Genomic DNA, 15,021 nt, shown 5'->3' on the forward strand with positions numbered 1-15,021 from the left:
AATAGAATTTAGGGCTGTAAAACTTTCTCCTGACAAGTAACTGACCAAATGTGACAAAAGTTCATGTTATTATCCTTAACCCCCATTATTCTCCATCTAGTCTGTCAACTGTGGTGTGCCGGGCAGTGCTGAAAAAAATTGCTCTGACAATGGCCTGAAGCCAGTATAGAGTTGTGTCCATGAGCACCTGTCATCAGACGTACCTGAATGTGTGCAGGGGTAATAGTGTGTATCAGGTTCGGAAGCGTGTGGTAGAGTATAGAAGTTTTTAACAGCTCTTTCTAGTTAAAGTGAAAGTTTACTGTGCATGCCTATTGTGCAGTGCAGCCGTGTCACTAAGCACGGCATGGAGGCATTCTGGCCCTCCCAGGTCTGCACCTCTCCTGTCACCCTGGCTGAGTGGCAGAAAGGTGCTAATGGCTGCTGCTATGCCCGACTCCCTGAGCATCTGCTGCGGGTGACACTCTTCTTTCACTGTCACCTCGCCCCGTCTGACAGCACTGGCAGGAGTGCCCTGCTATTTCAGCTTCTCCCTCCAAACCTGCACCTGATAGATGCCATTTTCACCACAAGCTGATAAATGATTTATGCTGTGGTGTGAATTGCAGCATTCCTATCTCAGTTAAACTATGGGATCGCTAAGCATCTGAACTATACTTTAATTATTTCTTTCTAACCACATCATAAAACAAACTGTACTTATCCACACACAAAAGACAATGTGTTGGAAAGACAAAGAGAATGGATTTAATAATAACTAAAAAAAAAAAAAGATGACGTGAAAAAAAAAAAAAAAAACTGAGGATGACAAAATTATTTTAGGTAGCTCATTAGAAAAAAAGTCCCACTGTGAAAAAAGGAGGGTGCAACATGGACAGTGCCAGTTTCACATGGGCAGGCTGTCGCTTACCTTCTGTGGGAGTTTCTGTTGCTATTGACATGGCCGCGTCCCGTGCAGCCAGGTGTAGGACACTTAAGAACATTCTCATACATAGCCACTACTTCATATAGACAGGAGACAGGAGTGAAAGACAGGGAAGGTTAGGAGCCCCTTACAATCACGCATGAGCTCTATTAGTGTGTGAGGAGCTTGGCATTATAAACATCATTAAGAAATGAGCCTGTATGAACCCAAATGACCTCTTCTTCATTTTAATGAACACTAGTTTAAGAGGGCAGTCAAGGTTTCCCACCATATTGCTTCCACTTACCCAGCCCTTTCAAATTAGTATTCATGGAATAGGGACAGTCATGAATAAAAAGATGTCATTTAAGTTTAACAGGACAAAGCCAGCAAGAGAAAGAAATGGAAGGAAATTTTGGGCATGCAGAGAGTAGAGCAACCAACAGCTAAGCAATCATGCAAAACACAAGCCTTGAAATCAATGGAAGAAGCAGACAGATGGAATACAGCTCCTTGATAGAGTGTGCTTTGTTATCATCCGCACGTTGTTAGGGTAGAGAGTGCAGTCTTCAATACCATTTACCATTAAAACAGTCCATAACTGTCTCAGATCCCCTTAGCAACCAGCCAATTAGATTAATGATCTATGGATGTCCAAGAGGAGCCGTTGGAGCACCGCAGGCGCAGGAAAGGGTTGTCTTGTGCGCAGGGCCAAACCCCATCGGCACCAGCTTCATCATTATCACCCCCTTAAACTTTAACCCCTCATCATCCTCTTTCCCGTACATACTAATTGGTGTTCGGTGCAGGTAATTGGACAAAGCCTGCCACCTCAACATGCCACAAGACAATACATTATGCATATGCCAGTTTTGCCCTGCCCTCTGCAAAGACATAGATAAAATGGAAAGAAAACTCTTGGTCGGATTCTGTGGGCACTGACAGAGCTACACAGATGATGAGGAAAAAAATGACAAGAGGAAGCAATGTGGCTTCAAATGCCTTGTATGTTACAAAGGTAATTCATTTTAAAGACAAAACAAAGACTCCCATGTGAGGTGATTACATATTTTAACATTTGACAGAAAAGAGCTACAGGAACGGGAATTAATGAATTTGAGATATAATTTAATCATCATTTCTCACATTTCCCAAGGAACAGCCTGGTTGTACTGTGTGATTTCCCAATTAAATGAAGCCAGCGCATTAATAATACATTGTCCATTCAGTACAGCAAATGTGTTAACAGGGGAGATACTTGCCCATAGCTAAATCTTCCACACAGGCAGGTATGACAGGTACCCATCTCTACTTTTAAAGTGGGGGAGCAAGGTGTCAGACTGCATGATACTATTGAGCTCATATAACAGAAACCTGTGACTGACAGCTACATGGCTGCTAATGCAGAGGCCCAGTAGCGATAAATCATGCCATCTAAAGCAGGTCACCTTTTCACAGCAACAAGACTGTGTGTATATGTTTGTTTCACTCCTGAGAGTCAGGGAAGAAGTACTGAAGATGACGCCACAAAGATTAAGAAGAGAACTTTTGTGATCTGAAGCACATTAGTGGTGTCATCTGCACAACATGTCAGCCTGATCAACACAAGTGAGGAACAGGAGGATGAACACTGACATAATATTCCAAAATCTCCAGTGACAATCAATGCAAGCACATCCAAATTCCATTCTGGGGCTCCTGATCCCAGTCAAGGTCAACTGCTCTGAGTCATTACACATTTCTGGGAGGAGGGCACAGCTCCGGTTAGGGACCTTATTGTGAGTGGCACTATGCAGAACAAAATTTATCTGTGACACTGCTGGTCTTTACAAGCCTGAGTTTCATGGTAACTAATTTCTTTGCCTTTAAGGCCTTCTTTTCTTTAGATTGCAGTGTGGGTCATGGCAGATCATAACTTGATTTTCAGACAGCGGTTAATGTAATGTGTAAAGGGTCTTTTATTAAGGAGTTTGCACAAGGTGAATGAGACTAAATAACTGGGGTGAAATCTCTAAAGGGAAAACTCACTATTCATTCAAGGCTAATGTTTATTGCCACTTCACTTGATCTGTGGCTTAGAGATATGACACTGCTTTTCTATTCAACAGAACATAATTGAGCAAGGAATACAGTGTTGAATAGAGTTTAAGGCATGGATGACTGAAACTTGCTCATTGTTATCAAGGTCTGTGAACATGTTCAAGTTTTGTGAAAAAATGAAATGTTAAGACTCAATTAACATGAAAAAGCTAAACAGATTAATGATAGATGACACCTTTCTTATCAATCTCACATTAAGTAAAACATGTTGTGAAGAAGCATGCTGCCATTATTTCCCCTACAATGGTTAAAAGCAACAACAATTGACAGGATTATCACATGCTGTTAATCCCTGTCAGTCGATAGATCTCATGCACTCAAATAAATCACCGATTGACAACTTTTGACCATTCCACCAATCGTTGCATGGCCATTATTCACCAAGGTCTTATTTCCCATCTCATCGCCACGGCACACTAGGCAGGCAATCAGCAAGCAAAACCATGGCCCCATGCAAAAGGTCACAAGAGAAATGCAGCTGCAACCAAAGTGACCCCTCACTGTACCCCCCGCTCAAATATCGAACACAGTCCAGTCATGACAGCAAGTAGACAGCACATCCAACAAGCTAGACACAGCAGTGTTTACAGGAAACATGCCGATTCCTGAACATCAAAGAACATAAAGGCCACAGGTTGGATAAATAAGCCAAACCGTTGTTTGACTGGTGTGTGACTGAAGTGCTTACTTTCTGGTGGCACCCTGTCTTTGTGTGGACAGCCAGAGAGGCTCCGATGGTGGGGGTACAGGCCTGTCACGTGACCCGTGCCATCACAGCCTGGTGTCGGACACCGACTCTCCTTCTTGTCTGCGCGTGAAGCATCTGTTATCAGAAAATCATACCGAGGTCATCACATATGACAAAATGGCGGACTGCACCAAATGTTAGCACAGGTGGGGCTGCAGTTGTCCAATGCGTCGATACAAAAAACTTATCTTGAAAACATGATGCAGAAAAACATGCTTGGGATAATCTGTAATCATTAATTTCCCAGTGAAGTTTACGGTTTCAGAGCAGTAGTTTCATTTTAGATGATAAGGTTTATGGGTAAGGGTTCCTGTCTGTGTTTTGAGATCTTTGTCACAAGTGTATGATAACCACATTTAAGGGATCATTGCCAAAAATGTGTGTATGTTGGCCCTATATTGATATCTGCATTTTGTAACTTCCTCATATCGATATTATATTGGCATCGGCCCCAAAAGTCGACTATCAGTTAGGCCAACATGATGTTAAAATACAAATCATGATTTCATGATTATGTGCTTTTTTTCTAAATTGATATAAATATATAAAATCCAGGAAACAGTTTTAGTTGAAGAGCCCACGTCTGTAACCAAATTTAGACCCTTGTCTACTGCAACCAAAAACATTTGAATTTTAATTGGATTTTATTTTTTATTCATAGTCCATTATGCATAACTGTGCTTATTTGAAGAAATGCAGTGAAAATTGACAAGAACAAAGACTCAATAACTGTCTTGATGACAGACTGTTTGATCGTGAGGTTTGCTCACTGTAATGAAATTGTGAATTTGTGAAACAATGCAACTCTTTCAACAATTCAATGAAAAACATTTCATCTTTCAGCTTAGATTCAGTTAAGAATATTTTATACTTGTCTTCATTAAAACCTCTCATCCCTTCATACTACAATTTTTTGAGCTGAGTGGGACACTGATGGTTCAAAAAAGCACACACACACACACACACACACACACACACATATACACACACACACACACACACACACACACACACACACACACACACACACACACACACACACACACACACACACAAACCGGATGGGATTGTCTTTCCCTTCCCAAAATCTGGTTCTTCTGTTTCTCGGAAACCCAGATCAGATATAGTTACCCCCCCAAAAGCAGCACTGTCAAGACAACTGGCATAGTTTCTGTAGATGTAACCATTCACCTTTAAAACACTCTGACTCTCAAGGAAGGTCAAGAATTCTTCTTACAATCAACATGCAATGGCTCTTGTTGATGGAGTTGACATTACCACTTGCAATGCAAATTAGGAATATTTACAAAGTAATAATAGTTTTGTATAATATAATTTCATAGCAGAGTTACAGGAATATAGTGTTCAGATTGTATAATCAGTATGGATCCATTTGTGTAACAGAAACATTTATTTGAATATCTGAAGCAAGATTAGCAGAGTAGGAAATAGGGAAAATGGAGTGGCTATTACCTTTTGCCATAGAAAGAAAGACCGCTGTTTAAAAATCACAGGCCTGTGCAACTTAGTATCTCCACCTAAGGCACTCACTGACAAACCACAGTGAAACAGAGGTTGTGGAATAAGAGCAATAAAAAGAATAATCAACTGAAGTGGTAGAAGGGTTGAGAAAGGACAAATCTGAGAGGTGCGATGGAGCACACTGACTCATCCATTTACACTTTGTTACCAAATGAAATCCCTTGTCTTATTCATCAGATAAAAGGACCTCATTATCCATTGTGGCTGTCATCTATCTATGCCATGTTAGAAGTATATGAGTTTGGTACAATATTGCGATGTCATGTCTGGTTCTTCTGTTAGCGCCAATGCAGTCAAGGCAGGGAAATTTCATGTTGATAAAGAACTTGGTATGCATGTCAAATGTGGCTGTTTATTAAAATCAATTCCTTTGGGCACATTATCACACTGACTTTGTGTTTGAACAGTAAGTTGTAAATAATTCTTCATTTCCACACACATGCATGCACAAGTGAACACATACACATACATGATTTCTCTGTATTTTGTCTGTCATGCTTCCACTGCAGAGGAGCCAAGTGGAAGGCATATTAGAAAGCAGGGGATATTGATTGTGGCTGGGGACGGTCTGTGCTTTGCATAGCAAATGGCCCCCATTACCATACCATCTCTGGATAATTAATGTACAGTCACTGCGCCTGTCGTTCGTTATCGGTCATTCTGATACCGTTCAATTTTCATCTCAGCCCTGTGCTGCTCTTCGGAGCTGGGCTCTTCTCTGAATCCCCCATCCCCCATTCCCCCTCCCTCATCATGCTCTGTTTTATGAATCACACAGGAACCCTGGTCAACGAGTGTCTGCTACTATCTTGCCTGAAGGAAAGATGTTATCATGATGCAACTGTCTCACGTCCTCTCATTATTCCAACATTAGGCAGACATGGGGCCATTGAAGGCTCTTGAAATTAACATTTGTGTGGCATTTAAGTTGCAATATATACCTGCGGTGACTTGTGTGGCATTTAAGGTGTGATATCACCCTGCTGTGAATTAGCATGCTGTTATTTGTTGGCCTCATCTGATACCATCCTTAAGGGAGGAAATCATTGAACCTAACAAATGTTAAATTTTGTAGCACTAAAAGATCCAATGAGGAGTCAATTGAGGAAGATGAAATCAGACCACTGTAAATGCCACTGCAGGACCTGTAAGACTGCTACTCCAAACTCATGTATGTACGCACATTTGGTACACCATATAACAATTACCACTGATGGAATACTGTAGTCTTTGCACTATGTATCCATTTAAGTGTGCTTGTCTTTCTGTGGTATCAGTAAGTATCAACTTGAACAGTAGGTCGTGAGCGTCATGACGAATGTAAAAAGCTTCTTTGCTCCCTACAGATGAACCTTTCTAAAGACAGAGGGTCTCTGTTTTGCAACTTCCACTCCCAAGTGCTTGTGCAGGTTTAAAAATAGGCAGCTTTACCCCAAGCTGCATCGAAGGGATGAGATTTGTGGTCCTAACAGTCCGTGCAGATTGCCATTACTTATGCCTGACAAGCCTACCCTCTGATGTTTCCATGCTGGCCTATTTTAACAACATAAGCTGCTGCTGCTGCTCCCGCTGCTACCGAGATGCGAATTTCCAAATTGGCTGAAAAAGCTTGTCCTGGGGTTATAGTGAAGTTCCCAGAATGCATGTGGGCTGTCTAGTCTCCAGTACAGATAGAATACAGACCCAAACAGTGGCAGACAGACATTTTACCTGAGCTTGTTAAATGAGGTAAACATGACTATACTTGCGTAGATATGGTTTTCAGTGGATCTTTGGTGTACATCTGAGCGTGTCCATGTTTGAAAGAGCCACTCACCTTTATGGTAGAAAGGCTTCTTCATTCCATCAGGTAGCCGGGCTTTGCGCTCAACACCGTAACCATGCCTCTGGCTGTGGTCGTCATGGTTATACCTCACCCCGTCTCTCCTGGCAGCCTCAGCTGCCATCTTATCCCGCATTGCCTTAGCACGCTCTGACTCTAGTGCAATGGCCTTCTCCAACAGGGACAGGTTACCCTTTGTCATGTCAAACACTTCCTCTGATCGGTCTGATGTCACAGAGGCTGTGTCCTCATCAAAGTCCCGGTGGATGGAATGATATCGGTCATCCTGTGCACAACTGGAGAAGGCCTTGGAGCGTGGGCTCAGCTGTTCCTCAAGCTTCATGAGATTGTCCATGTCAGAATAATTCCTTTCAAGCAACCGCCTGTTGTCTTGGCTGTGGTTTAAATCCCCATAGCTGTGATGCTGGGGCTGCTGATTAGGATCCCCGCATGAAAAGTGAATTTGCTGGGATGGTCCATTTCGGTCAGAGGACTTTGTTTCACTTAGTTTCCGAGCCAGGTCAAAGCACTGATTCCGTAGGCACTCCAGACTGCTTAAACACACTTCCTCGTCACTGTTTTCTATTTGTCCATTACTAGTTATTTTACCTTGTCCGGTACCACCATTATGTGCATTTCCACCATTGTGAGTACAGTCATTCTCACCCCCATTCTGAGCTGTCCCATCCTCAAACTCCTGTCCATCTAAATTGTCAGCCAGTACTGCACCATGACCTTGGGCCAGCAGTTTCAGGGAGTCCACCGTCTCCCGAACGACATCACTGTCAATGTCCAAACTTAGATCACCCCTCTGTGTTTCATCCCCTTCCCCCTCTTCTTCCTCCTCCTCTTCCTCCTCCTCTTCCTCCTCCTCTTCCTCTTCTTCTTCCTCCTCCTCCTCTTCATCATCTTCCTCCTCTTCCTCCTCCTCCTCATCTTCTTCCTCAGCGCTGTTGGATGAGTTGCTGTTCATCTCAGATTCTGTCATGGCTCGGTTCGCAGCGTCTTCTGCGATCTTGCCCAGGTTGAGGAGGGACTTGGCCACAAGTTCATCGTAGTTCTCATATTCATCGTTGTTATTGTCGTCCTTCTCTGTCAGTTGGCCAGATGTGGCATTACCACCACCACCTCTACCATCGCCTTGGGCTCCCTGGCCACTGCTCATATGATCGTCCTCTGTTGGAAAGAAAGAACAAACGTCTTGTAATTTCATTTCCGTTATTCTGTTTTACTGGCAAATCAAATTTCTGGGCTTGGTCCATCTAATTGGATAAGGAACTCTTTGCTTCCCCTAATAATTTACTTTGAGAGTCTTAACAGCAGCTTGTGTTCTGAATTTTGAATCAGCACCGGAAGTTAAATATAGCGGTTGGGGAAGGTTCCAGAGAAAGATACTCTAGTGAAAAGAATCAATGATACCAGGGATTGTATCTTCAGCAAGTATTATATTTTGCTTATTTCCAAGATAACGTTCGAAAATGATATTCACAGGTCTTATTATTAACATTATTGCTAAAGAATTCTGTAAATAGCTGCAAACGAGATAACATTTGATCCATTATTCAGCAGTGTAAATCAAAACACTGTGAGAATTCTTTGAGTTAGTGATATGTTTTTTTTTAAAAGGAGAGTCTAAAATCTGAGAGATAATGTAATGTTCCATCTGCCACATTCAGTAGCTATTCATCATTTGCAAGTAAAGTTATTTTTCTTTCAGTCATCAGTATCTTTAGAATTCCTTTCATTGCCTAATTGATTCTGACAGGCTGCAAAAGGTTACTGAACCTCTTCTGTCAGTAATTTCAAGCACTCACTCCTGGAGCACTTCCAATCTCTCCTTTCACATTTCCGCCCTGAGCCGCCAAGAGCACATCGCTCACATTGGCGTCACATTTGCCACTTACAACCCCCCACCAAATTGAACAGACAATGAATAATAGTAGTAGTGACAACAGTGCAGTTGTTAGTGATGAAATATTAACTGTCACCAGGTTCAAAGACATGTCTGTAATCAAAATATACATGATGACTAATCAGTATCAAAATTACAAATAGGAAGGTTGCAAACACATCACAATATGCATTCAAAAACAAATCTGAATAATAGCAAACTACATACTTGTACAGCATATAGACTATGCAGACACTCACACTGACTTTCTCTCACTCATATACTGTACACAAACATGGTTACACACACGCCAATCTTAGAGTAACACAGTATCAGTGCTTTGGGGGTGAGGGCTTTGGAGTGGGAACAGGGAACAGTCACGACTGACCAGACACATATTTTAACAGTAGAAGGCTTCTTACAGCAGCGTCCTGCACCAGGGGTTTAATTTTTGATGGCATGAAACATGGCACAGGAGCACAATTTGAAAAACAATCAAGGTACACAAAAGGGAAACAAAACAGAAAAAGGAGGGAACAGAGAAACTATCCCGCTCTGAACTGGCTATGGATTTGCTACACAAGCCACTGAGAAACACTGAGAAGCTCCAGAATGTCTCCTCTCTTACATGTAGGAAACTAGAATCTGCCAAGCCACCATCCAGTATTGCTGTCTTGGGGCAAATGCTGTACATGAAAAAAGATGCCATATGGAAAGATCTTTCTGCTTTTCTTTGGGGAAATGCTGCAGATTATAATGTTAATTCTTTCTATTCAAGCACACTTAATAATTGAAGAAGAGCTCAATGATAAGAAGAATTTGAAGAATTCATCAGGAAAGTGAATTCCGTCCAGTGACTACAAGTACTATGGCCATGTCCATAGCACTCATCGGAAAGACATGTTAATCATCCACTACCAATGGAAACAGAGAGGCTTGATGGGCTAAAAAGCCAGTGGCAACAGTCCACTTTCTCAATGTTAAGGGCAAGGCCTCAGCTATAGGCTTTAATGAACACCAGTCTGTAGAGATGTTTTCACGTTCTTCATGAAAATACAGGCATGGATGCTGAGATGCCACATCAACACTTTGGGTGGGTAGAGCTATGTATCAAACAGGGTTAACACACTCCTCTCTCAGAGCCTCACTTTTAATTGGACTTGAAGGCACTGTCAGATCCAATTGTGATGCGGGGGTGTAATGCAAAATCTGCTGGAGAGAAACCTGCCAAATCTGGTTTTGGCCACATTGGGGGGTGGGGGTTCTGTAATCCCAGTCCCAAAACTAGACTGTATTTTGTACAGTATCATGTATACAAAAAGATAGGCATAATTTAAAAAAATGCTTTCATTGCTCTAATATTCTTAAAATCTATTATTTGTCAAGGGACAGACAGCTAAACATCATTTTGTTATCAAAAATGATTTGATTATTCAAACTCCTAAAAAATAATCATGGCTCCAGTTTTTCACGATTTAGCTCCAAGTAGGTTCTAATATTTCTGGCAAAGGTCTTATGCAGAAGTTTGACATTGCAGTTGGTGGGAAATAATTGAAAAGGAAGACCCTGCTACTTTTCAGTAGTAGCGATCAATTAAGTGCCAGTGCACCTCTCCTCCAGCTTTTAATGGGTTTAGACTAGCAGTGTAATAAAGCCTTTGAAAATAACTGTGTGTAATGCAAGTAAAATGCACAGATGAATTAATGAATGAATTGCCTAAAAACTACACAAGAAATATTAAACTTATGGCTTTATCCATGCTGGACTATGTTTGTTGTTTCAGGTCTTTAACGCACACCATCACTGTTTGAACATCAGATGCAATACTTGACAATAATGGCAACATTTTAAAATAGTTAGATATGTTTAGAATTATTAAAAATCTTGGAGAAATATGTTTATTTGTTTTTTTGGTGGAAAGTTACACAAGAAGCTTGATACTATTCTCCTGTGTGTATGGTAAATGTGAACCTACGCTTAGCAGCTAAATAACTGTAGCATCGTACAAAAGATTAGATCTGGTTAGTTTGATCAGTACAAAAATGTAATGTAATGTAAAAACAATATTTTGCCATTTTACAGGGGTTATAAGGCAGATGACATCTTCTGGGCACAGTGATTTGCTGGAATGTTTACTGGTTACTTGATAAGTGGCAACTGAGCCAAGACAAAACCTGTAATCTTTATCTTTATATAAATGATCAAACAAGTAGTGTGAGTTCTGTATCTTTCGGTGGATTTTCTACCTTTGGACAAAGCCAGGCTACCCTTTTCCCTTGTTTCCAGTCATTGTGCTTAGAGGGCTGGCTGTAGCCCTAAAATGTAACATACACAGATTAGAGTGCAACATATCTTCTCATCTAACTCAAAACCAAATTTGCTCCTGAAATGTTGGACTACTCCTTTAAAATTGAAAAGGTTGTTCTAGTGCATTTATCCAATGTGTTTCAATATGATGATGAAGCAATCTCACCTTGCCCTTGACTCTGCTCTCCTTCCTCCTCCTCTCCCTCGTCAAAGTCCACCTCTTCTAATGCTTCCTCCTCTTCCTCTGCCTCCTGCACCCTCTCCTCATCGACCTCTTCCTCCTCTTCTTGCTCCACCTCTACCTCCTCTTCTTCCTCCTCTTCTTCACCCTCTCCATCCCCCCTCTCCATCTCCCCATCTTCATGCTCCATGTGCTCTATGTTGTAGTCCATGTAGCCTTCTATCTCCTCCTCTTCCTCCTCCACTTCACCCTCTTCCTCTTCTTCCTCTACTGTTTCTTCCTCCTCCTCTTCCTCCCTGTTGTCCATCTCTTCTGTTCCGTCTGTCTCGTAGCAATCCTCCATGGTGGAGTTGTTCATGTCACCTAGGTAGGCGCTCCTCTTAGGGGACGTTTCCTGGGCTTGTCTGTCTAGACTCTTTCTCTTCTTGGCCAGAGGGCAGCCGTACACACTGCAGAGGGGAGATAAGAGGGCAGCCATTAGCTGTTAGCCTCACCTGGCCAGAAGTGCTAATGCTCATTTGAAGTCAGGTTTCTGTGTTGAGGTGTTGTGCTTTACAAACTACATCTGAAGGGAATACAAAGTACAAAACAGAAATGGAACAAAAGCTTCCAACTGCAAGGACCCCCCCCCCCCACCCTTAAGTTCATCAGCTGGAAAATATATTAAACTTTGCTTAACAAACATGATTAGATATGTAATCATTAACTATTGAGCAATAATATTAAATGCTCAATTTCTCCCAGAAAAGCACATACAAATGGATGAAATCTCTATCTTTGAAGCAAACAAAGCAGAAGATTACTTTTATTTTCAGTTTCAGTTATATTCAGGTGACATCAATTTGTTCTTCAGGCAAAAGAAAATCACTGTACATGCTCCGCAGACACTTTGTTCCAGACTGATATGCCCTTGTTCTGACGTGAACCAAGTGCAGCAAAACACAACTGTCTGTCTAGAATTGACTGTAAGAGACAACCTGCAGCCTGATTAATTGAATCTTGCCAAGGCGCCTTAGATTTTAATGTATTCTCTGGCTCCCCTAGGCAGCAGGGGGACAGATCTTAATCTGATAATCTGGGTATTCGCTCAGGCTATTGATCACAGGGGTTTAATCCATTTCACTCACCAAAACTCGGCGCGCCCTTACCTGCTACCTGCGCCCCCCCCCCCCCCCCCCCAAAGTACGCTGCATGAGTGTGACTTCAGAATGAGTGCTGCTGTTTGTGCATTCATGTATGAGTTTGTGTATTTGTGTGGCTGTGTGCAAACATTTGGCACATTTGAACAAAAGCACCCACAGTCAGTCAGTCAGAATTATGATGAGTTGTGCTGAGTGTTTTGGCGATCAAATAAACCCCCTGTCCAGGCTGGAGTGTTAGAGAGCTAAACACGCTTTCGGCATGTTCACTCAGCTGTGAAATATCCCTGGCTCCTATTTTTTACAACCTCTGGACATTTCCCTGGCTCTGCGCTACTTATAGTAAGACCTGATGTGAATGAATGGCACAAGGCTGTGTGCGAGACTAAGAAAATGGTAGGTGTTAGTCAGTGTGTCCTGGTTTTGTGGTCGAGTGGCTATAGAAAAGGATCATGGCAGTGGTGAGATGATATTGTAGGATGGTGAATCACAATCTTCCAAACTGATTTCTGTTTCCTCTTTTTCTGTTGTTATATAGTGAGTCCCACAGCGTAATATCTATCCATCCCACTCTCCCTGATGTCCATCAGTCAGCCAGGGTCCAGTCAGCTGGCAGGTTCAATCTTGCACAGTCCAGGGATTCCTTAATGGTCTGACCCCCTGTACCCCCCGCAAACAGAGGCCTCATTGCATTAATCTAAGCCCACATGGAAACTCATTCCCTGCCTGACAGCCAGGTCTCTCCCCCAGGGCAGCGTGAAGGTCTGTGGGACAGTGAGGGAGCGGGGGTGTGCTGTACAGCACTGTGATCAATAGCGCTTGTGACTAAACATCTCAAAAGCACATTAAAATGCCACTCATCCTGGCCCCTCCATTTCAGGGCCCTCTCCAAATAAATCAAGGGCCGGTCCCAGCAGGTTAGCTGCTGCCAAGGCAGGCAGCCTGGCAGGAGAGGAGGATAGGTGAGTGGGAGGAAGGAGGAGGGGGAGCACTGCAGGGATGGAAAGAGGGAGAGGGAAAAGTGCTGTGGGAATGGCAGACAGACACAGGCCATCAACCCTCTATCCTTCTCCGTCTCCTGCCTCTCCACCAATATCTTCACAATAAAGTCTTGAGCAGCATTTGCTGTCAAGCAGTACGTCACAATTTAGCTCAGACGTGACTACACCTGAATCAAAAAAGTTGTTGAATTGCTTTAATCAATCAACATCATCTAATGGATAGTAATGGATAGTAGTCAAGTTCACTTATTTATCCTGAGTCAGAACTGTGCAAACAAAATGGCCTTTTAATAATGGAGAGTGAGGAACAAATCCTGATGCTAAAAGATCCACCTACAGAGCAACAGATCTTTGGCTCCTATTTTAAAGCTCCCGATCATCCAACTGCAGAGCATTTGAGGTAAATTGCTTTTCATCATACTCTTGTTAAGGAGTTGTGAGGTTGCTGTGACACTGTGAGAGGTGTGTTTGCCCTGACGCTCCTATGCACAGCGATGACTAGGGAACAGGAAGCCTCCACAGCTCCTCCATCCCACGTTGCATGGCTCTGTCACTGTGTGACCTTGGCTGCAACATTCGTCATCACAGGCAATGCTTCCCACTCACTGCTTGGCAATTAAAATTCCAGAAATAATTTGGTGACATTTGAATTAAAAAGAAAATAAATTCTGCAGGCATTGTGCACAAAAAGGAAAGGATGAGAAAACACTGTGTTTCTCTCTGTCTCCATTGCTTTGTCCCCTGTTAGAATCACAAAATCCTCCAGGACGAGTTTGTGGTATTAGAGGTGGCAATCAAACAAGAAAAGAGCTTCAGATAACAAAACGACCACTTCATATCATATGGAGTGGGCATCATTAGCATTATAAGATTGAACAAATTATATTACATTGTGAGCAAGTGGCCCTTAATGCAGACAAAACCACATTGAAACATTACAGAGAGGTCCCCATTTCTGGAGCATTAATGTGAGGCAGCAGAAAAGAGCAGAGAACTCCCGTTCGGCTAATTTTGGGTGACAGTTGAGCGACTGCTGGAATGCGACAGCATTCCACGGTGCCTTTATTAGCAGTCATATTAGCGGCTGCTCTCAGCAGGGGCAAAAGCTTTAGCCAGTCATTAGCATCACATGCTATTTGTCTCTGTGACACAGAGACGAGGCCACTGTTGCCTCTTCTTCTGCCTCGTCTCATTGCTGCTTTTTCCTTGACTTCTCTCTCTCATCATCACCTCTTGTCACCCTACATTCAAACCACATCATTTTCCCCTCTGTTATCACCCATCAAAACCTCACCTGCTCCCTTTCCTTCCATACATACACTCTCTCTACTTCCCCTATACATATTTGATATATAGTACCTCAATTCCTTTCTCATATTTCTATTT

General features: G+C 42.4%; 1 protein-coding gene across 13 annotated transcripts in view; it reads right to left on the reverse strand.

Moving 5' to 3' along the window:
* myt1lb (myelin transcription factor 1-like, b) overlaps positions 1-15,021 on the reverse strand; it is a 100,901-nt gene that overhangs the window by 21,945 nt on the left and 63,935 nt on the right. For 11 of the 13 annotated variants that reach the window (XM_037072519.1, XM_037072526.1, XM_037072530.1 and 8 more), the window contains 4 exons: positions 11,481-11,944; positions 7,111-8,292; positions 3,693-3,827; positions 911-1,001 (listed from right to left, as the gene is read on the reverse strand). In XM_037072519.1, the coding sequence (XP_036928414.1) occupies positions 911-1,001; positions 3,693-3,827; positions 7,111-8,292; positions 11,481-11,944 (1,872 nt within the window). The remainder of the gene's footprint in view (positions 1-910; positions 1,002-3,692; positions 3,828-7,110; positions 8,293-11,480; positions 11,945-15,021) is intronic. The other 2 variants (XM_037072521.1, XM_037072531.1) reach the window with 2 other exon arrangements.

The sequence above is a fragment of the Acanthopagrus latus genome, chromosome 16, assembly GCF_904848185.1.
Source record: "Acanthopagrus latus isolate v.2019 chromosome 16, fAcaLat1.1, whole genome shotgun sequence".
Lineage (NCBI taxonomy): Eukaryota > Metazoa > Chordata > Actinopteri > Spariformes > Sparidae > Acanthopagrus > Acanthopagrus latus.